The 22,478-nt window shown below is 45.7% G+C and overlaps 1 protein-coding gene and 2 non-coding genes across 6 annotated transcripts in view; 2 read left to right on the top strand and 1 right to left on the bottom strand.

Annotated features, from left to right (window-relative positions):
- The window catches only part of plxdc1 (plexin domain containing 1), a 45,930-nt gene extending 38,543 nt beyond the window's left edge, over positions 1 to 7,387 (bottom strand). For 2 of the 4 annotated variants that reach the window (XM_064321917.1, XM_064321918.1), the window contains exon 1: positions 6,949 to 7,387. In XM_064321917.1, the coding sequence (XP_064177987.1) occupies positions 6,949 to 7,024 (76 nt within the window). In that variant the 5' untranslated portion in view covers positions 7,025 to 7,387. The remainder of the gene's footprint in view (positions 1 to 6,948) is intronic. The other 2 variants (XM_064321915.1, XM_064321916.1) reach the window with 1 other exon arrangement.
- Positions 7,388 to 16,701: 9,314 nt separating this feature from the next.
- trnac-gca (transfer RNA cysteine (anticodon GCA)) lies at positions 16,702 to 16,773 on the top strand. The gene has a single exon. It is a non-coding gene; the product is annotated as a tRNA-Cys (tRNA).
- A 613-nt stretch (positions 16,774 to 17,386) lies between these two features.
- trnac-gca (transfer RNA cysteine (anticodon GCA)) lies at positions 17,387 to 17,458 on the top strand. Its single transcript has one exon. It is a non-coding gene; the product is annotated as a tRNA-Cys (tRNA).
- Positions 17,459 to 22,478: the final 5,020 nt, after the last annotated feature.

Here is a 22,478-nt window from a genome sequence, read left to right as displayed (position 1 = left end):
CTCCTCCTGGAGAGGCAGCTAAAAACCCTCAGGAGCTTGAAATAATTGGAATGGAGACCAGGATTGAGAGGCCCGTTCATTTTAATTGGCTGTCATTCAACAGACTCAGCCATTCTTCACCTGGAGGACTGCGCTTTGCTTGAAGCAGGGGTCGGAGGCAAGCAACATTTTAGCAGTTCGAAACTCAAAGCACCAGTCTGAACATCCATGTAACATTTCTGGGTTTGAGCATTCTCTCGAAATGGAATGCGAAGCAAAAAAAAAAAATCTCATTCAGCACCAAACTAAAGGAACAACTATGTTAGCTCTGGAAACATAAGAAAGTGGAGGGACTGGCTCAGATGCTCATTCCACTGAAGAATTCTGTGGACGTTTTCCTGACGGCTGACCTGCCAGCTCACCAGACACTATACTAATTAAACTCTGTTTCAGTAATTAAATATTTGCAATGTCTGAACATGATTTTCCATGTGGCAGCTCAGCACGAGGAAATGCACTCCTACAGAGTATGCCGCTGATCTGAATGTGTCCTTCAGATGAGATCCCAGAAACGAGGAGCCACAAATAACATCAAGAACTCAGCACACACTCATTCAAAAAAAAATAATAAAAAATTAAGGTAGTAACCTGGCAGTTCCAGTTAATTTGCCCATGGTGGTTCTGCCCCTTGTTGTGAAGTGTTGTGGCACTTGGGCCTCATGCACTGCACAGAAGTCGCTAATGCCATACCTAACTCCAGCTCATGAGGATAATAAAGCCAGTGGGCCAGACGAGGGCAACCACGCAGCACGCATTAAGAACAAAAGAATACAGTAAATTACTCCTGTTTATTTTCCATGTTAATTAGCGCACAGCTTGGCAACCTATACCCATGGCACAATATTGCAGCTTTTCTAGTTCAGGTGTGGGAAATCCCGTTCCATACGAGCCATCTGTTTTTGGATTTCATGCCAACTTCTGCTCTTAAATGTTTCATGGGCTCTTTCATTTACATGACCTGACATTTTGGCTGCATGTACTAGATAAGCGTGATGACAGCTGAAGACTAATGGTGTGCCTCTATGAAACATCTTCCCACGGTCTAATCTAGGAGTGCCCCCGCTGGGGTGCACAGAGATAACTAATCGAGCCAGGGAAAACTGGTGGAAACAAAAGCCCACATGTACACCAGGGCTTCTCCTCTGCTGTTTTAGTGGAAGGAAGCAGATGAAAGAAATAGATGGACATACAAATACATACAGAAACAAAAGCCTTGGCTTTGCCAGAGCATACGCATTTTGACCACATGTAGACCTATCTAGATGAAAAGTAATGGAAAGGGCTGTTGGACTCATAGCATGACAAAGGTAGACGGAGTGTAGCACAGTGGGTAAGGAACTAGACTTGTAACCGAAAGGTTGCAGGTTCAATTCCCGGGTAAGGACACTGCCGTTGTACCCTTGAGCAAGGTACTTAACCTGCATTGCTTCAGCATATATCCAGCTGTATAAATGGATACAATGTAAAAATGCTTTGTAAAAGTTGTGTAAGTCGCTCTGGATAAGAGCGTCTGCTAAATGCCTATAATGTAATGAAATGTAGACAATATAATAAGAGAGACTATAGGACAAGAGATGTGAGTGCAAGTCACCTTTCATTCAAAAGACAGGTAAAGTTTGTATTTTACAAAATATAAAGGTGAATGAAAATCCTAATCTACAAAGCTAAAATTTATGGTCAGGAAATTATAAAATGTTTTTTTGGAAAATGTCCTGTGCATGCCTCCTTACATACAGGAAAGGTGGAAACTCTATGCACTGTATAGGTGGGCAGTGTCTATGCACTATTTTGTAGAGATCAAACACTGGGGACACGTTTCTCAAGAAAAAGGACTTAATATAGTAGTTTGTTGTCCACTAAATATGACATGAGACGAAAAATTCCATTCGATGCCTTGGCTTTGTTGACGTCTCAGCCTATTTCAGATGAACAAGCTTGGTCACTGCGGTCAGGCAGTGAGCTCTGCTGTCTGATGATGTACTGCTGCTCTCCCAAGTTCAGTTAGAGGGGAAGTAGATTGATCTGAGATATTTTTCAGTGGGGAAGTCAGAGAAGGGGTCAGAGCTTAAAACCACATGATTCGCTGTCTCCTGCCACAGAAAACACAGTTTGGCATATTGCTGGGACCAAGGCAGTGAAGAAAACAGTTTGTGGAAATGATTCCATGAATGACACTCCACTGCAGGTTCAATTCAATTCAATTTAATTCAATTCAGTTCGTGGGAATGATCCCATGGATGACATTCCCCTGCAGGTTCAATTCAATTCAATTCAGTTAAGTTCAGTTCAGTTCAGGTCAGTTCAGTTCAGTTCAATTCAATTCAATTCAATTTTATTTGAACAGCACTTTTTAAAAAGAGCATTGTCACAAAGCAGCTTTGCAGAGATCTGGGCCTGAACCCCCAAGAGCATGCCTAGCGTGACAGTGGCCAGGAAAAACTGGTAATGAAAGAAACCTTGAGCAGAACCTGACTCAGAGGGGGGAACCCATCTGCCTCTGGCTGGCACCAGTTACCTGAATAAGGTTGATTACACTACATGGATAATAAACAGTAAATAAATGTCAATGAGAATGAGTCATTGAAGCTGGGCCAGCTCTGGCCATAGCGGGAGATAAGTCCGGAAGGATAATGGGGGGCACTAACAATTTTAGCAACTTGCTCTGGCTGGCGCAGACCTCTGACATCTGAACAGGTGTGCTGAACTTCATGGCAGCACCTGTGTGTACAGTATCCTCCATTTAGGAATCAATCGACAAAATTGTCCAACTTCTCAGACCACTTATATCCGGGTAGAAACCCTACAATAGTTAAAAAAAACAGTAAGGGCATGCTATGTCACCACCAACCAGCTAGAGCTCCCCCAATCACCTCCAGCACACGAGGGGAAAGAGAGAGAAGACCACAAAAAGAGAGAGAGAGAGAGAAAGAGGGGGACATAGGAAAGGTGAAAGGCAGATCATGATGCTCATCATTGCTTCACAAAGCACATGGGCCCACTGTACAGCATGCATTTTCAGTTTGCACTTTTGTGACTTGCTTTGTCTGTTTCTATTTGCAGCATGTGTTATTTATTCGATTTCACCTGGCGCCAGAGAAATCTGGTTTCCTGCTCCGCCTCAACTTCCTGAAATGCACTTACCATTCAGACACGGGTTACGCATTACAGTATGTACAGGTGGTACGTTTTTGGAGTTTCACAGGTCAATAGCATGTTGGGTCATTTTTTGTTCATCCTTTCCAATTTCAAAAGACTGAGGCCTTTATAAGAAAGAATTCCCAGAATTCCCAGAATTCTCCACACAATAACACAATAAATAAAAGCCAGTCGTGCAGCAAGCTCCATTCTGTATCGTCTGCCTGCATTCCTCAGCCTTAGATCGATTGACAAAATTTATTAAAACCGGAGAGGGGAAACTTGGTTAGCCGCTACGACAAAAACAATTACAATAACATATCCGACAGCGTCTTGTCCTCCTCCACCACCAGGCCCTCTGCAGCTCCATCTGCAGGCCTCCTCCTCTCTCCTCCCAGAGCAGTATTCGGGGAGAGGTGCTAAAAATGAGGCCTAAATGCGAGGCTGGATGACGGATGACATCACTGAGCCTCGTCTTGGAAAGCCGTCACGCTCACGGTTGTGTTTTCCCAGTTTCCATTGAGTTCCGCCCTGATTCATGGTCTCCTTCCCGCACTGCAGTAACTCGAGCCCTGACTGAGACAAAGAACAAGTTGCTCTGTCTCAAGACAGGCAGCATATGCTTCATCCAGTCCCGGTGAGAAATAAAACATTGATCCACCTGTAAACAGAAAGTAAGCAACCGGGAGTCCAACCCCTGGCTTCTGGAGCACAGCCAGGAGATCTCGAAAGCGTTCTACAAATGCCACCATAATGCCAAGCTCTTTGTGGCTGAGATTAGCATGGGGGGGAGTCATAGTCGAATCCTTCCCTGCATCCGCGAAGGTAAATCATGCAACTGTCAGCTCATTGCAGTCTCTCTTTCTCGCTCTATCTTTCTCTCTCTCTCTTTCTTTATCTCTCTCTTTTTCTTTCTCCCTCTCAGTCTCTCTCTGTTGGCATGAGAGGTACAGTCGGCAGGGTATGAGAACTGCAGTCTCACACAGGGGAAATGGCCAAGGACTCGTTTGCCCGAAATGAGACTGATTTAATGGGCCTTTTGGTCTGGGGGCCAGGTGGGAGAGTGGGAGGGGGCACCTGTTCTCTGGAGGCTTCTTAACCCCACTGGGATTTCAGCGGAGGCAAAGAAGGGCAGCCGTTTGTTAAACAAGCGGACTGTAGGAAGGCCGGTCATCATGAAGGTCAATGAGTCGAAAGGAGCAGGAAAGATGTTTTGGGTTATGCGTGGTCCTGCGTCAGGCGGTCGAAGCCAAGGTGAACCCACAGGGCCATGTTCGCTCAGAGGTGCGCGGGAGGACGTGATCTCATTTGTCACCGCGGGTGACGCGCGCGATTGAGATCCCAGGAGAGCAGTTCCCTTTGTTTATGTGGCAGAGCCTGAAGCTGGGGATGTCATCAGGACCTGTCTCTCAGAGATGATTTATTACCTGCCGGAACCCTTTTTTAATAAGTCTGCACATATCCAATTCCCTCCCTAATTTGCAAAGTCCAATTACCTGCAACGGCAGCAGCCACGTTCAAGCGCAAACCCTGCTGTAGACAACTACAGTTCTCCTTCGAAACATGTGATGTCGCCAGCTGCTTCTTTTCACACCACAGACTGCAGCTAAGCTCTCACAGAGTGGAGTTGGAGGAAGACCTTCTATATGCAGCTTTGGCATGCAGCCCACGGGCGCCCGACCAATCAGCGGGTGTCTCTGATAGCGATGAAACACAGACCCCTAAATAACTGAATCCTCGGCAGGAATCTCAAGAGATCTGCTCGTCCAAACCCATCGGGCACCGCCAACCTGAACCCGTCACCGCTTCCCTTCTGCCGCAACTGCTCTGGGCCTGGCCCGGTGGGAATCGGCAAAGAGATGCACCACGGGAAAGGGAAACCACTGCCTTTCCGCTCCGCTGCAGATCAGAGGAGAAAGAGACTACAGACAGAGCGAGACTGTTCTGCACATGCAGCCCTGCAGGCGGGACCTGGATCTGTTATGCCTTTCGAACCCGCACTCGCATTGCTTGAGCACAGCAGAGGATTCCAGAGGCTGCGGAGCGGAGGCTGATAAGTCAGTCCGTTTGTTCAACGCCCTCGTCACATGGCAACCGCTTCACATTCAAGCACCGACGGGACTCGTCGGCCGGAAGATGGACTGAGAGCCAAAGCGAAAGAGAGAAAGAAAGAGAGAGAGAGAGAGAGCAAGAGAGATTGCTTTGGCAATCCGCATACATGTACGTGATGCCAATAAAGCTCATCTGAATTTGAATTTGAGAGAATGGGGGGGGGGGCAGACTCAGGCTGTTTTCGGGAGATCTGTGAAGCACACCCGGCGACACCTTGCATTCGCGTGTCTCATGTGCGGGCGAGCGGTCGTCCATCATCAGACACACAGAGCTGCCCCAGAGCCCCCTGCAGCAGCGCTCCACGCTGCACCGCTGGGGCAGGGATCAGCGGAGGGGTGCAGAAAGTAGAGCAGCTCTGTGCAGGAGGAGGAGGAGGAGGAGGAGGAGGAGAGGAACTGGGGCTTCTAAAAATACAACACCTCTGAGAGATATAAATGCACATGTGCTCACACACTACCCGTCCATATAAATGCCTACACAGGCAGGGGCTGTACATACGGCACTATTGTAAACAAGCGCACACACACACACACACACACAAGCACAACAATACGCACTTACATCCCAAAAAAAAACCCACAATGCAGTTTACACACGTACGCCCCCGCAGACACTTCAGCTTGCACACACAAGTCCAGAAACAGTAACCGACACGCATCATGACCCAAAATACGACACAACACACAAACACATCGCCGGACATCTCACAAACACAATTAAGACACTGTGTCCCATATTGACAGTAACTTTCAGCCCAAGGCTAAAAGGCTGCACACAAGCCCACGCCAGGAAAAGACAGGATTATGAATCCCTCCTCTGTTATAGAAGAAGCGCTCGTGCCATAGCGGTCTATGCGCAAGACAGCTGTGCCGGTCGGGCATCCAGCAGTCACAGGCAGGCGCTGAACGCGTTTCAGTGCGCTGGGCAGGAATGCTCCTCCGAGTCATGCAACCGCTCCAGAAAAACGAAACTTCTCCCCGCTCCAAAACGAAAACCCGCACGAACACATCCTGTTTAAAGCCCCATAAACCACCGACCGCGGCCCGTAAATAAACCCTCGGCGCGTCTCTTTCGGTGAACAAAAGCCGTAAATCGTGTTCGATTCCTAAAGTTCGCTCTGAGAATTGCAAAAAAAAAAAGGTCACGCGAACCATCGACCGGAACGTGCATCTCCATCGGGGGGGTTACCGGACAGAGGAGAGGAGCCTGCGCTGGCGGTGACCGCAACCGCGTGGTCGCACCGAACTTTCGGCCCCAAAGCCATAAAAGCACAGAACCGGCGGTGGGGGGGGACCCAGCCCGGGTGCAGATCGCGGTCCCGGTCACCGCGGGGAACGCAGCATCCTCCTCACCTGAGTCCATCCGCTTCCCAGGAACCCCAGGTAAACCGCGAGCGACGCGTAAGAGGACAAGTACAGAGCTACGGTACATCCACTGCGCTCGGCGTAAGGTCATCGGGGGGGGTTCCCTAAACGATGACCTCACCGGAGAGGCGGGAGGTGGGAGACGCGGCCGATGCGGGTCCGCGGCAGAGACGGATGAGGCGAGAGAGAGGGAGGCGAGGGTGAGGGAGAGGGTGAGGGAGAGAGAGGGGAAGGCGAGTGCGGGGGCATTCCCGGAGGTGTCCCGAGAAAGAACGCCGGGGCGAGACGGAGCCCTTACCTCTTCGCTCCTGAGCCCAAACTCTCCCCAGCTGCGCAGTGGACAGGCAGATGATCACCGCTGCGCACAGAGCCATGTTCTGACGCCTGTGCCTCGCTCCGGTCTCGCTCCTCTCCTCCCGTCAACTTTGCACGTTAGACCAGGGCTTCCAGCTGGTCCTCTCTCTCTCACTCCCTCTCCCCCCTTTTTGTTCGCTTTGTCTTCTTCCCTCTCTCTCAGTGCTGTTCTGTCGTTGCCATGGTGATGTAGGGACTTATGCAATGAGTGATAAGGTGTTGCAGTTGAGATGAAAGTATCGTCTTCCTCTGCCTATCTGCCTCTCGCTCTCATTTTTGCCTCAGCTTGCCTCTTCCCGGTTTCTGTCTGCCTCTCTCTCTGTTTCTAAATCTGTCTTAACTACACTGGGTCTCCAGGGTTGTTCTGTGAAATTGGAGCAGAGACTACCCCACATAGATATATTCATTACATTTCTACCTTTTTTTCCATTCTTCAAACATTAAAAAGTCTGCAGTTGGGACGGAGGTTTGGTGCCTCCTGGTGGCTATATATTCAAATATATAAAACAGAAGGCAGTGGAAATAGAAGCATGTGTGGTACTGACAATTATCGATAGTTCAGCTTGAGTATTTGCTGCACAAATGTCTAGATGAGCTGTGTGACAATGTTTTCAAATTTAATCCAGGTTAAGACAGATTCTGAGAAAATCCATGAAAGATGTTGTTTTGTGCAAGAAAACATGCCACATTATTTGAAACATGACATACGATCAGCAAAACTAGAAACTTCTAGAACTATAAACACACCCCCACATGAAGCGGCTTCCGATCTCCATGACGACCGGTAGTACAGAAAAATAACATGCTGTTGGGATATTTCACAAAATGAACTGGAACAAGCCTGCAAAATCATGCACAGCTGTTGTTTATGATAAGCATACACACTCCCACAGAAAAGCAAGCGCTCCAGCAATACCTAATCCGCACTCTCCGGTTCCCTTACTCCCACAAAGAACAGTCAAAGAAATTAAAAAACGGAATGCCTCACACAAATGACAGGAAGTGAGAGGAAGTCACCGATGGGCACACGTTGCCGGGACACATCCACGCGTGAGCTGATTTTTGAACACCTGAGTCGGACGGTTCGCCGTGATTCAGAACGCGAGGAAGGCCAGAGGTGAAGGGAACATGAATCTCGATTCGTGATTTATCAGACTGGAAGGCGAAATGTAATTCTGTCTGTCTGTGCCAGTGCTCTCGGAGCTCAGATGCTGCACAGTTGTGCTTGTTAAGCGCAGAGCCCCAGGTGGCGAACCAAGGCCAGAATTCAGAGACAAAGAAGCTTCAGATGGAATTCGCTGCAGCGGTTTTGACCTTTAAAATCCCCAAGTGGATCTGGCTGTCCACAAACACAAAACATGCACGCACACACACGCACGCACCCACGCACACACACGCGCACGCACATGCACACGCGCACACACGGGCACACACACACACACACGCACACACACACACACGCACACGCACACACACGCACACGCACATACACGCACACATGCATGCACACACCCCAGGTTTCTCCAGGCTAAGCAGACAGAAGACGCTCAATATATCTAGCCATCTCTGCGCCTCCTTAGAGATCCACAATTCTTGCTTGTTTGGGGCCAAGGCTGTCAAAGGCTTGGTTTAATTACAAACTTGAACGCAAGCATGTCCAGTAAAATAAACCGACTCTCCCTTTCCACAGACTCGCTCTCCTCACTCTCCAGACGAATAATGACATTTACAGAAATGAGTCATTTCAGTATTCTTATTTTCCGACACGTGGGGAAAGGTCGATAAAGATATTTTACACTGAAGCTCACGGCCGCAGCAATCTCACCTCCACACATTTCGCCCAATGAAAAAGCGGCGTAAGAATATTAATTCTGAAATATGAACATTTTGCACATGCCCCTTCACATATATTTAAAATATGAATATGATGTGAACATCTCTTTTAAAAGGTTTTTATAGGTTGCACAACTTTTTGAAAAAACCACAGGTGTCTCACTTTAACAGTTTTTTTCTCTAGAATGAGAATGTGGTGTGAGAACACTGAAAATATAAATAACCTATTCTTAGTGCTCTTCCCCTACTTCTCCAACAAATCAAATTTATAGTCAAGCACTTGCTCTTCTTTAGAAATTGTGACGATAAGCTACTGCTTCTCTTCACACTGCAACTGACAAGTTATGCTTCCAAAGTGTGTTTGAGAAAGAAACTTCATATTTACCATTGACCAAACAGACTGTGGGTTTCCAATTGACCATGACTGGCGAGTAATAAGAAATGGCCATCCTGTGGTTGCCCTGGGCAACACTACGGTCAATCATGCAGGGCTGGCACAGCGCAGTCCAGATTTTATATACCAGATTCATGAGACCCATCCATACACTGGAATAGTGCCTCACCAGGATGAGTCACACAACAGACCAAAACATAGATGCCGTGTTGATATTTCAAAATAGTAATGTTCTGAAAAGCAGACCAAATCATTGACACTTTCATATATTTTTATACACACATAATTACACAATGTATTACTAACAAGTGTCCATATTTTAATAAATCACGCAAAATACGGACTGTAAATGATTCATGTGCAATGTTTATGCAATCTGAAACTGCAAACAAAAATTGCTTTCACTAAAACGCAATAATCCAGCTGGTGCTTTCCCTGTTTTTCACACTGAGAACCCTTTCCCTCTGTGCTTGAATCAAATTTTGCATCACCAGAACTTCTGAAACATAAGAATTCAATCAACCAAGTGGATGTTCTTTGCCAAAGCAGGAAAGACAGAAGTGTGTGTATCTCCCTAGAGATAAAGGATCTTTTCTTTCAGCATTACTGTAATAAATGTCATTCTCGATCTCTGCTCTAGGCTCTGCTGAGGAGTCCCACAGAAAAACAATCCATCGGGGCCTCTTGGGTGGCTCCATCTAAAGCAACAGTCTTTAATTCTGTGAGACGCCTTGTGGTCCGGAGCAGAACTCCCACTGTCCCAGAGCAGAATCTGGCCAGGGGACCTGAGACGTGGCGATAACTGGCTGCAGGGTTGGCCAGGGAGGGAGGGTTTCAACACGCGGGGTGTGAGCGAGCATTCGCGGCTCCTCGGGTCGATCGGGAGCCTGCTGTGTGCCAGCGGCCTGCCTGCTCCGGGTACACGAGCACAGCCTACTCCGCTGCATTCCCCGACACTGACAGGAAGCGGCAGTGACAAGCAATGGCTTTACTGTGCTGAAAAGATATCGCCATCCATGAGAAAAGCCTAAATGGGCTTTGTTTGCTTGCTTATATCAGCCAGAAATGAGTTCTTCAGTCAAACTTTCTGTATGCGTATTAGTTAGTGAGGTGTCGCCGGACATGACCAACGCGTTCGACTTTCCAAAAGAGCCAAGTGTCAATACTGTTTGCACTCGTGCGTTCCCCTGTTTGTCCTTCAGGTGAACCGATGTGGTGTGAAATTATTGTGGGCTTGATGCCCTCTCAGTCAGGCATAATACAGCTGCATGCTGCTGTTAACTGTGGCTGCTATGGGAACCGAGAGAGCAGGCGTGCAGGACTTGCATTTGATGGAATTGAGAAATGTTGGAGGCGCGGTCCTCAATGTTTTTCTCTCATCTTTGCTCCTTTCCACCCCTCTCTTCTCCCCTCCCCTCCTCTCCTCTTTCTTTCACTCTTATTCTTTTGGTTTTGGGGTTTGGGGGAAGACAAGTCAAAAAAGACTCAGAAGCAGACAGTTGATGAGAAGGAAGGGGGGAGTCCGGGAGGGCATGAGCAGGAAGGGGATAATAAAACAGGGCCCAGGAGAAGCAACTTAAAAAGATTTGGGCTCCAACCACAAAGCATTACACCCAAGGCATACACAATATGACAAAAAGTATCTGGACACCCCTAGGTCTGGGGCTGTTTTTAAGGGTTGGGGCTAGGTCCCTTAGTTCCAGTGAAGGCTAATCTTAATGCCACAGCATACAATTACATTTTAGACAATTCTGTGCTTCCCCAACAGTTTTGGAAAGGCCATTTCCTGTTTCAGCATGACAATGTCCCCGGGCACACAGCGAGGTCCATATAGTGTCCATTTATGGTTTTTCCGAGAATGATGTGGAAGAACTTGATTGGCCTGCACAAGACCCTGACCTCCACCCCATCCAACACCTTTTGGATTTATTGGAAAACCAATTGCGTGCGAGGCCTAATCGCCAGTGCCTCATTAATGCTCTTCTGGCTGAATGGAAACAAATACCAGCAGCATTGCTCCATCTAGTATAAACCCTTCCCAGAAGAGTGGGAATAGCAACAAAAGGTGGACCAATTCTATATTAATGCCCATAATGTTGGATGAGATGCTGGATGTCAGGTGTCAGCATACTTTTGGCCATGCAGTATATTTTGTGATCAGACCATACTCAATTGATTAACAGTTTAATGGACGCCCAGCCTCGCTTTTCTCAAAAACCAAAAATAAATAAATAAATAATAAATAAATAAATAAAGCTTGCAATATGATTCATTAGTATTCATTATTTTTTAAACGAAACATGCCATGGTTTGTATCGTAGTGCAATTTCCCCTCTCACTGGACCAATCCTCCCCTGTATATACTGTATTAAGTATATCCTATATATAAAGTAATTGGTCCAGTTGGTTCAAAAGTAATTGGCCCAATTGCATTTTCTCCCCTAAAATTAAAAAAAGGGCCGTAGTTCCTACACGGATCTTCCAACATGTAAAATTAAAAATGTAAAAAAACGGTTATGCAATAATTGTTTACCAGCATTTATGCAGGTGGGCATCAGATGACTTGAGAGAGAATGAATAAATAATTGCTCGTTTAATTGCACTAGTAAACCGATTAACGGCATTCTTGGGCTTTGTTCTGAGCGGTTGCCGCTGCCTTGCCTTCCTGTCCGTTATCCCCAGCCGCTCTTTGTTTACGGTGCAAAGAGAAGCTTGTTTTGTAACGAAGAGGAGAGCCGAGACATAACAAACACCGCCTTTCAGTCTGCGAGCAGTTCTACATCTGGCGAGAGGGCCCTTGTAATGTACTCATCACTGAAGCGCAGGGATCTTGGCCTTCAGTAGAAACAGACAAATAAAGCCACTGTCCAGCGCAGAGGACAGCAGAGATCGCCCCAGCAAGCCGGAGCTTGGGGAGCGTTCTTGAAAAGAGGCATCGGGAGGGTCACAGAGGGAGGTGCAGGCTTGCTGAAGTGAACCCCCCGCTAAAAGACGTCACCTTGCTTAGCAGCTGTGATGACCCTTGCTCTACATCTCCCTCCTCTCTCTCCTCTCTCCTCCTGCATCTGGCAGTAGACGGAGGAGACTGCTTCCCATTAGAGCCCGAATCGCACTTGACTCACTCGTTCCGATTGGAAACAGGTCCGGGCAAAGGACTCGCCGGACTACCAAACATCTGTGCACAAAAATAAAAACTAACCCAAAGTGAGAGACAGAACAAATATTAAAATAAACTACTTCAACACAATAGGGAGTGAAAGGGCAAAGGTACAATTTGTCTTGGCAATTTACACCGGCAACGTGGAATATATATGTGTCTATTGTGTGTGTATGCGTGTGCATCTGCGTGTGTGTGTGAGTGTGTTTGTGTCTCCAGGGCAACATCAGCACGAAGTATTTGTTTCTACAGTACATTAGCATATGGAGAGAGATCGTATATGCTATCTCAACAAAAAAGGTTTTCAACATACAAAAATGCCAAGTTACTCACGCATTGAAAGCTCAAAATAAAGTCATAAATTAAAACTAGTAAAATAATTTAGCTTGCATGAACCCTTGATCATTTTTCTCGCTGCATGTAACGTTGTTGCGAAATGACACCAAAACAAGCATCTGGCTGGGTGAAGTCTGCAACAGTAGTCCAGGTTTGAGGGCCTACCTTGTAGCTACGTAGCTGTCTGAGTCATGAATAGGGTTGGGTACTGAAACCCAGTAGCACTATGGCATTGATTCCTGTATGACCGGTACCTAACGGACCGAATTGCAATGCAGATTTTGGTGGTTCATTTTGGTGCCATCTTCACTAATGTCACACTCAATCTGCAGACTCAATAGGTGACAGCAGGAACCGTTAGGAAGCTAGCCAACATTAAACTTGGTCAAAATGGCAAAAGCGAAACTGTCTAAAGTGGAGCCGTATTTTTACAAAAAAAGGATTCAAACAATGAGATGTGTCTTTACAATAAAAACATGTCGTCATTTGTTCATTATTTTAACGAAGGTAGACAACTGGATCAGGCACCATAACATTTCAAAAGTACCTTTTTGCAAGGGCATCCTCAAAATATGAGCGATACCCCTTCCTAGTTATGAAACAATATTATGGGGGGTTTGCATGAGCAATGATAGAGAATGCATTTTGGAAATGTGAATGAGTTTTCCACAAAGATTACACAGTTGTAAAAGCAATGTAAAAAATTTTTGGCAATTATTAGTTAGCAAGCAAGCTGGCTCCCACACAAAACAAAGATGGCGACAACAAAATTTTAAAGTTATATATGTTCATTTTGCCTGTGTATCCGAGTATACTGCAATTGGCTACTTTCACCAGACTATTTTTATGAGTTGTTGCTATTGGCAGATGTAGCTAAATGTCCAATGGGGACAATTAACGATTGTGGGACTGGACCATTTGTGATGACAAAATTGGCAGGAAAAAGGATAAAATGCTAAATAACCTAAGTTTGGGGCTTTATTGTGCGGACTTGTGAAATTGTATCTGAGTTCTGTGTGTTTACATGAGCTCAGTGTCTGTGGTCATTGTGGTTATTTCTGTAGGAAACGTAGAGAAGTGCCAAACACTTGGTGTTGTATAGCTATGGGACATGCTCAGCCAAGCCGTAACTTGGCGGATGGCATACCTGCCATCCCAATGTACTGCGTTAATGGAACAGTGGAACAATGAACTGGCAGACGATGGGCAAGCTCCTGACAGTTTCTGGGAAACAAAGCACAGCTTCACAGGCCGGCCACCCATTTACATTCTAGCCCTCCTTGCTGGTGTGAGAGAGGTATGGCCCCCTTACCCAAAGGCCTTTATATACCTGTCCATTTGCCTGAAAACACAGAGGGGTCTGGCCGGTTCAGCTCCAGCACTGGGCAGCCCCTTGGCTGGAAAGGGCCAACCAGACACCAGAAAAAATCTTTACAGAACTGAGCCTTAACATGGACAGACAGATGCAACATGGGAAATGAAAGAGTGTTACAGGGATGGAGGGAGGGAGAAGAGGAGATGCCCCGAAAGGGAGGACAGAAGAAAGACAGATGGTGGATGCAGGAGGATGTGTATAGAGTGAACGAGGGCCAGTTGGTAGCTTGCCATGGAAGTCGGCCCATTGCCTGACCTAATTCCAAATCTCACTTGGGATCCATTGACCTCCAGCATTACATCATCACAGCATCAAAACAGCCCCCTCCTCCCAGACCCAATATGAAAGCAGCAATAAAATAAGGATTAGCGAAGCTGCAGCCTTTAGTGGACTGAACGCAGATCGTGCCCTGACCTTGGCTGGGCATTAACCCCGTGGGCTGATGGTTGGACCGGGATGCCAGCAGAGCCTATGATTACAGCTGTGTAGGTGGAGAGGAGAAGAGCAGAGTGGAGAAGTAAAGAGAGAAAAATAGAGAGGAGAGGAGATGAGAAGACCAGCAAGGAATGGAGAAGAGAGGGGCAATACAGAACAGAGAAAGGAAAAAGAGATGAAGAAAAAGGAGTGGAGAAGAATGGAGAAGAGAGGGGCACAGAGAAGAGGAACAGAGAAGATTGGGGATCTCCAGTACTGGTGTCTACAGCCTACTTCCACCCTTGATTTCCTCAGAGCAGATCTTTTTTGCACCAGTGAGACACAATCCAGTTTGTCTGCCACATCAACTGAAGCCACCAATTTCTGCCATCTTTCCTGCACATAGTTTGGCAATAACATCACGTCTATTAAACTGGTCAAAATAGCTTTTGTCAAGCTCCATAGGACACCGCTTGTTTTAAGTTTGCGCTACTGATCATTGATCATAAGACTACATCCCCCATAATCCTGCTGCTCCTTGCTAATGCTAATTCTCCACAAGTCCTGCCTCTTGAGACCTGGCCTCAGACAAACTGTCTCTTACCTGACCTTCATTGTTTGGGTGCAATGAAGTCATAACAAAAAGTTTAACTTTTATCACCACTGCATACTAATGCCTGGGAGCTGAGAACACAATGAACTACACAAGGATAGCTTCTCATAAAACTGAATCTAAGATTTAAGTGACGGTTAAATCTTAATTATTTGCCAATGCAGCAAGGCTCACAAGGTAACAGGCCCTTGCTGTATGCCAAAATAGGTAACAGGTTGTTCTGCATTGTAAGTATTTTGCTTGTCTGTGATAAACACTTAATGGAATAGGCCCTATAAGCGCCTCTTACTCACCCTGCGACACTATGGGGTTTAACACAGAAAATAATGGTGAAGTCAGCCTTTATTCCTCCGTGATTTACTGCCATGGCCTTGTTTACTTCTAGACCCATCTCATCGTCACTTAGTGATGTCAGAATGAAACTGCAGCCAAAACCTTGCACTGACCCCTGCTGGCAAAAAGGGAAAACATGGCAAATAAGGCAGATGCTTGGCATATAACCAACTGATGAATCTGTTGTTTGCATATGATTTAGTTTGTATTTGATATCAACTGAACAGTGTCATAAATATAAACACTATAACTATAGTTAAAACCACATTAAAACTGGTCAGCCATATACTTACACAACAAATACTTTGTCATTATGATTTTCAAACACACACACTCTCTCTCTCTCTCTCTCTCTCTCTCTCTCTCCCTCTCTCTCTCTCACACACACTCTCAGGTGTAAATGAGATTATTAATCTCAGAAGCACTGCTGGAGCACACAGGCTGTAAGGGCCGTGATGACAGAAATGTGACGTCAGTGAAGCAGAGCACAGGCCGAACAAATGGAGCCACAGGTTTAAGCAAACCGGAGCACAGCCCCTTTGCTGGAGAGAGGCATTGTCTGTCAGCTCACTGCAGCTGGGCTTCGGGGTTGACACGGCACGTTACTGGAAAAGTTTAATCACCAGCAGAGTTTTCATGGCTGCTCTGAAAGTGCTTGTGAAAGAGGACTGGGGGAGCCACAGCTGGGCTGTTATGGTTAGTTCCCCCATGTTTGTTTCACTTCCCCTTCTCCCTCTGCATCCTTCTCTTTGTCCTTCTCTCTCGCTGACTCACTCGTCAACTCTCTCTGGCCTGTCTTTGCGCAAGAATCAGAGACGCACTTTGTTTGAAACACCCTGCTCTTGGGCCAGCTGGGTAAATATTGACCTGGAGCCAGGGTAACTATTATTGACACCATATTCACGGGACCGAACTTCCTTCGTAAATGCTTAGAGCCCGTTGTAAAATTTGGAGTTGATTCACTTCTGGCCTCATTTTCCACAAAAATGACATTTGGCATTGTTTCTTATAGTGTTTTTTTTCATATATTTTTTTTAATTTTCCAACTTCTTGATAAGGACAAGAGAGCTCTAACTTTTTCAGGACTGAACAGCCAAATCCTAGCTGGTGCATCAGTACAATCAGTAAAACTCCCCTTGAAGTCTCTGGATATAACACAGCTAAAGGCACAGGTGCTGATACACAGGTTCACTCCTAATTAGTAAACAATCTGACACAAAGGACTCACACATGCATTCACTCGGGGGTATAGCTCAGTGGTAGAGCATTTGACTGCAGATCAAGAGGTCCCCGGTTCAAATCCGGGTGCCCCCTGTCTTTTAGAAGTTTAACAAAATAAAATCTACACATCTGCGCTTTCCCACTGGTACACTAGATGGGAAGGTTAAGTAAGCAAAGCAAATATACTTATTTCCATGGTTTCACTGAGTGTCCGTGTCCGAATCCGCACACTTGCCAATTACTGAATACAGCTGCTGAGCACACTGGATGAGAAAGTTGTTCAGTTGGCGAACTTTTCTCTAAATGTACAGTACTTAAAATCCTAGAATGATATACTTATTTCTGGGGTTTCACTGATTATATTCGGGAGCATACTTTTCAGGATGTAAATTAACATTTTGTTCCCATAAATATGACATGCAGCTCCACAGATGAGCACAAGTGAGCATGGCCACACAAAGCAGAACATCTCTAGATACTTCCACGGTACAGCTGGAAAATAGGATGGATGATATTTTTTGCATGCTGAATGTCGCATTTTAAACAGTGCAGAAAACAGTACACATTATATTAGTACACAGTATGCAGGACACAGTAGATAAGGCTCTGATTTGGACTAAACCTGGGTGCCCCCCATCTTTTGAAAAGGAAATCTATTACAGTTAATTAGGAAAATGAACTTCATGAGGAACTGTGACAGCAGGTAGGGGGTATAGCTCAGTGGTAGAGCATTTGACTGCAGATCAAGAGGTCCCTGGTTCAAGTCCGGGTGCCCCCTCAAATGGACCGTGCATTTTAAATTCTGCATGCTCAAAATAATAAATCAAAATGCCTCCAAACCCATTGGGCATGGGACTAGGTATAAAAAGTGCTGTACTTTCCATATGGTGAAACCAAAATGTATAAATAATTGTGAAGCACACTGTCAAATTAAGAAAACATACACCTAACATTCTGGTGTGTACTGCATCGTTGAGCTTGTTTAACTTGTCCCTGTCCATATATTTTGCTTTTTATTAAAAACATTATTAATTTCTTCTCTTTTTGATACAGTTTCTAACCAGTTACACTTAAGACAGACAGTGCCATAAAAATAACATTCAACCAGTGCATTGTTACCATCAGCAATGTTGGCTGTTGGGGTGGATCACACCCTCACAAATACTTGCACACAGCCATGACTGGGTACATGATATATTAGGCAACACTTCAATTATACAACAGCTAAAATCCAACATTGTCATGCGCATGGAACAACACCTGTAATAACTGGTCGGGGTGGTTAAGTGAATTACAGCTTGCAATAGATGTCATTACACTCAGTTCACTCTGTATACATTATGGCAGCGATATAACTTGTCATGAGATATAATACGCTGTGACAGTGCTTATGTCACAATGTAGGCTGTATGGTGTATGGCTCTAGTAACATCTTCTACCATACCCTTTACCACTATTGGCATAATGGAATAGAATAGAATAACTTTCATTCAAATAAATAATTTACTTAATATAAGTGGGAAATGAAAGCAGGTTCATTCATTCTCTGGGATGCATATGCATCAAGGTCAAAGAGTTAGAGCATTGTAAATATTCTGATTATTTAAAATTAGGCGGCTGTGTGTTAGGGTAGACCGGTAAACTACCAGGTAACCCTCCGCTTGCCTAATCTAGAGTAGGCAAATGCAGAATTGTCTCCACAGTGAGCTGGTAAGAAAAGCAGCGCTTCAACAATGCGTTCTCTCCCGCTGCCAGCGCTGAATACACAAACAGTGCTAAGAGGTCACACTGGGGGGGGGGGGGGGTCTGTTACAATGGGTCAATTTGTCAACTATTTGTTAATCGCTAATTGCAAGAATAAACTTCAGCATTACGATCTGACTGACTGATAGCAAAACACTGCAAACAGCAGCTAAAATAACCCATGGGGTGCATTTGGTCAACAGATTAGCAACGTAGTCGGTCTGTGTAAAAGGCTATTTTAAACATACCAATACACTATAACAGAGATGGGAGTGGGTTAACACTGAGTTTAAGTTAAGTTCATAAATGGAACAACCACAATCATACATGTACTGTCTGATTTTCTGTATTGCAATATAAAGATTGGTTTCCCTCTGTTGCTACTTTGCCTGTTTGGTACCTGTTCACTTTCCCAGTCTGCTGCCTTTGATACCTGTCCTCTATGCCATAAACCGATTACCCCAAGCCCAGGTACTTCAATTTTTGATGCAATGTCAGCATTATGCACAAGAATGTCCTTGCTTACTGGCACTAGTTCTTCAGTTCTGTCTCTCTGGCTGTGTATGCGTGTGTGTGTGTGTGTGTGTGTGTGAGACAGATTGGGCAGCAAGGCTTGTGTTTCCTTACATTCGCAGGTGTAATTGTCGAGCCGTGCATTTGTGCGACAACCAGCGCACTGATAACATCAGCCCGGGACCTGTCCGCAAACAGGCACCAATTTGCAGCTCATTAGACCTCACGGAGACCAGCTCAAAAAGGGGGGGGTGGGAGGGGGAACCAGCCTGCCACACACAGCCCACATTCAGGGACACGTCCTAGCACTGTCATGCCCTGAGGAAATGAGGCTTGTCTCATGCAAACAGCCTGGAGGAGAGGGGCAGCTTTACTTTATGAATCTTTATGAATCACAGCTGCATTGTGGGAAACATGTTAACCTTGTTGTGATGCTGCTGTTGGAAATCCTGTACTTTTGGAAGTCACGCCAAAAATGCTTCGTTTTAATTAGAATTTTACCCCTCTTTATTCCCTGAAAACGGTAACGATAAACTAAGCAGCTCGCTAATCTGTAATGTGCAAGTGAGCCTCACCGAGAAATCACCTGCGTTTCCCCTCACCTCTCTTCACAAGTGCGAAGTGTTACTGGGTCTGCATCTGAATTTGCACTTTGCACAGTCTGCCATTTTCTCCACAGCGCGCTGGTTGCATTACATGGCATTTATTTGGCAGATGCTTCTATCCAAAGCGACGTACGGAACGCCATTTGATATCTCCCTATTTACTCAGTTTATATCACACCAATGTTTCTCTTTTTTATCTCAGAATATTAAAGATAACAGCAGTTAGAAAAAGCGCAGCTGCAACAATGCGTTCTCTCCCGCTGCCAGCGCTGAATACACACACAGTGCTAAGAGGTCACCCCGGGGGGGGGTAGGTCTGTTACAATGGGTCAATTTGTCAACTATCTGTTAGTCGCTAATTGCAAGACTAACTGCTGTATTACAAGCTGACGGATTGACAGCAAACAATTATCAACGACAGTCGACCTAACACTGGGGGTGGAGCAGCAACAATTAGTAAATGCTTCAGAATTCTGATAAGGACTGCTTTCAGTATGTAGAGCCCATAACAGCTAATACTTGAGGGCCAGTTAAAAGCTACACATGGAATATCAACATACGCATGAAACTTCTCCAGTCCCTGCTGCAGATAACAGTGACAGTGAATGCAGTTATCTCTTCTTCTCCGGTCAGTTGTCGTAATCAAAGTCCTGTTTATGAACGCAGTCCGAATCACAGAACAGGTGATGGCTGAGTGCTCTGCAGGCTTTATGAGAACGCCGTCCGATATCTCCCCATTTATACTGTTTATATTACATCAATATTTCTCTTTTTACATCTCAGAATATTAAAGATAACAGCGGTGCTGGAAAGCAAGACAAGATAACTGACAAATAAAATAATCTAACTAGACAGAAGACAGCAGCAATGAATGAGAAGTATGCTGGTGCTGCTTTATAAAAACACTTATAAAATGCACACACATACAGTACACACACACACACACACACACATATACACACACACACACACACACACATATACACACACACACGCACACACACACACACATATACACACACACACACACACACACGCACACACACGCACACACGCACACACATATACACACACACACACACGCACACGCACACGCACACACACACACACACACACACGCACGCACATGCACACGCACACACACACACGTACACCTACATACACACACGTTTGTATTGCTATACTTGTGAGGACTTCCCATTGACTTACATTCATTCCGTAACCTCTAACCCTAACCCTAACCCTAACCCCAACCACTACATGCCTAACCTTAACCCTAACCTTAACCTAATTGTAACCCTAACCCTAACCCTAAGTCCTAACCCTAAAACTGCCTCTTGAACTTGTGGGGACCAGCAAAAGGTCCCCACCTTGCATAGTTTTCCTCATCTTTTGGTTCTCACAAAGATAGTAAAACATGCCCCCACACACACATACATACACATACACACACACACATACACACACACACACACAGTATGAGCACATCAGCATCTGTGTGCCAGTTTGCGCCTCCACGCTGATGGAGCCGGTCCTCCGTGTCCTCTGCAGGGGGAGCCTGGTCTGTTTATTTTCCAGTTAAGAGATTTATCCCCTTGGGAAACGCTGCAACCCAGCAGTGGCAATCCATTGTGGTCCGAGACTCAGGGCTGCCAATGACAATCTTGTCGCCCAGAGCCAAAAGGCCCTTTCTTGAAGGGTAAAAGGAAGGCCCTGTCCCTCACCCAAATAAAGGTAACAAGGACGGCACTTCCGTGAGGCGTGTCCCTTACATCACATTATAGGCATTTAGTAGACGCTCTTATCCAGAGCGACTTACACAGGATTTTTTAACATAGGATTTACATTGCATCCATTTATACAGCTGGATATATACTGAAGCAATGCAGGTTAAGTAGCTTGCTCAAAGGTACAACAGCAGTTACTGTCCCTCTAAGTGAAGCTGAGGGCACAGCCGAGCCAGAACTTTCAGACACACGTCTCTCCCTCTCCCCATCCCTCCCTCCGTCTGCCCTCGTTATCAGTGGCGCGGTCGTACTTGATAAAAAGGTTTTAATTGAATGCTAAACGAGGCAGGGGAGAGGGAGGGAGGGAGGAGGCAGACAATAGCGGCTCAGCCGTTCCGTGTGCACTCTGAAGGACACTGCTCATGGGTCCCGTGCATTAGCAGGCTTGAACACACAGCGACTATCAGGCAGCAAGTGGCCGGCGGGGGATTTGGAGATGTTATCCATTCAGGCTTAATTGCATTGCGCTTCATTAACAAACACGAGCCAACCGGCTCCCACGGATTGCTACCTGCTGAACAGACAGCGCTGGGTCAACCTGACATGATTTTCTATTTGCGCAGGGGTCGGCAAATCGTTCCTCTGCTTCTCTTTTTGTAAGTTTGCTGCTTTATTTATGGACGTTTTCAGACTCTTGCTTGGCTTGCATAGCACGTGGCTGCACGCCCAGCAAATGGGGGATACTTAACGTTTTGCTTGCAATTCCGTAACTCTAATTAGAAAACAGGTAACGCTGACAATTACGCACCACATCGGCCATTAGTCACCACAGGCAGAAGAGCCACTGACATATCCGAGAATGTTTTTCACCATGGTGACTGGTTTCATCATGGTCGTTTTCAATAAAAATAAGTAAAAAAATATATTTTTAAATTTTACCACGCTCAAAAGCATAGTAAATATGTGCTTTATGCATTATTCACGTATTCCAAATCTATGCGCCAGCTAGATGACATGTCTGGTGGGGTAGAGCTGTTTCTGTAGTTTATGGACACATGAGAGGAGGGAAGAGAGGAGCTTTATAAAATCATAACTGCAGCAGAGGGAGACACAAACTTCTAGTCCGGGTGGCTGTTTTAGAGATTTCTGCTTTCGTCCTTGCGACATCACTTCAGTTCTCTCCAGCTAACAACACGGGGTGTGTGCAGGA

The sequence above is a fragment of the Anguilla rostrata genome, chromosome 2, assembly GCF_018555375.3.
Source record: "Anguilla rostrata isolate EN2019 chromosome 2, ASM1855537v3, whole genome shotgun sequence".
NCBI classification, from domain to species: Eukaryota; Metazoa; Chordata; class Actinopteri; order Anguilliformes; family Anguillidae; genus Anguilla; species Anguilla rostrata.
This window is presented reverse-complemented; position numbering and strand designations above follow the sequence as displayed.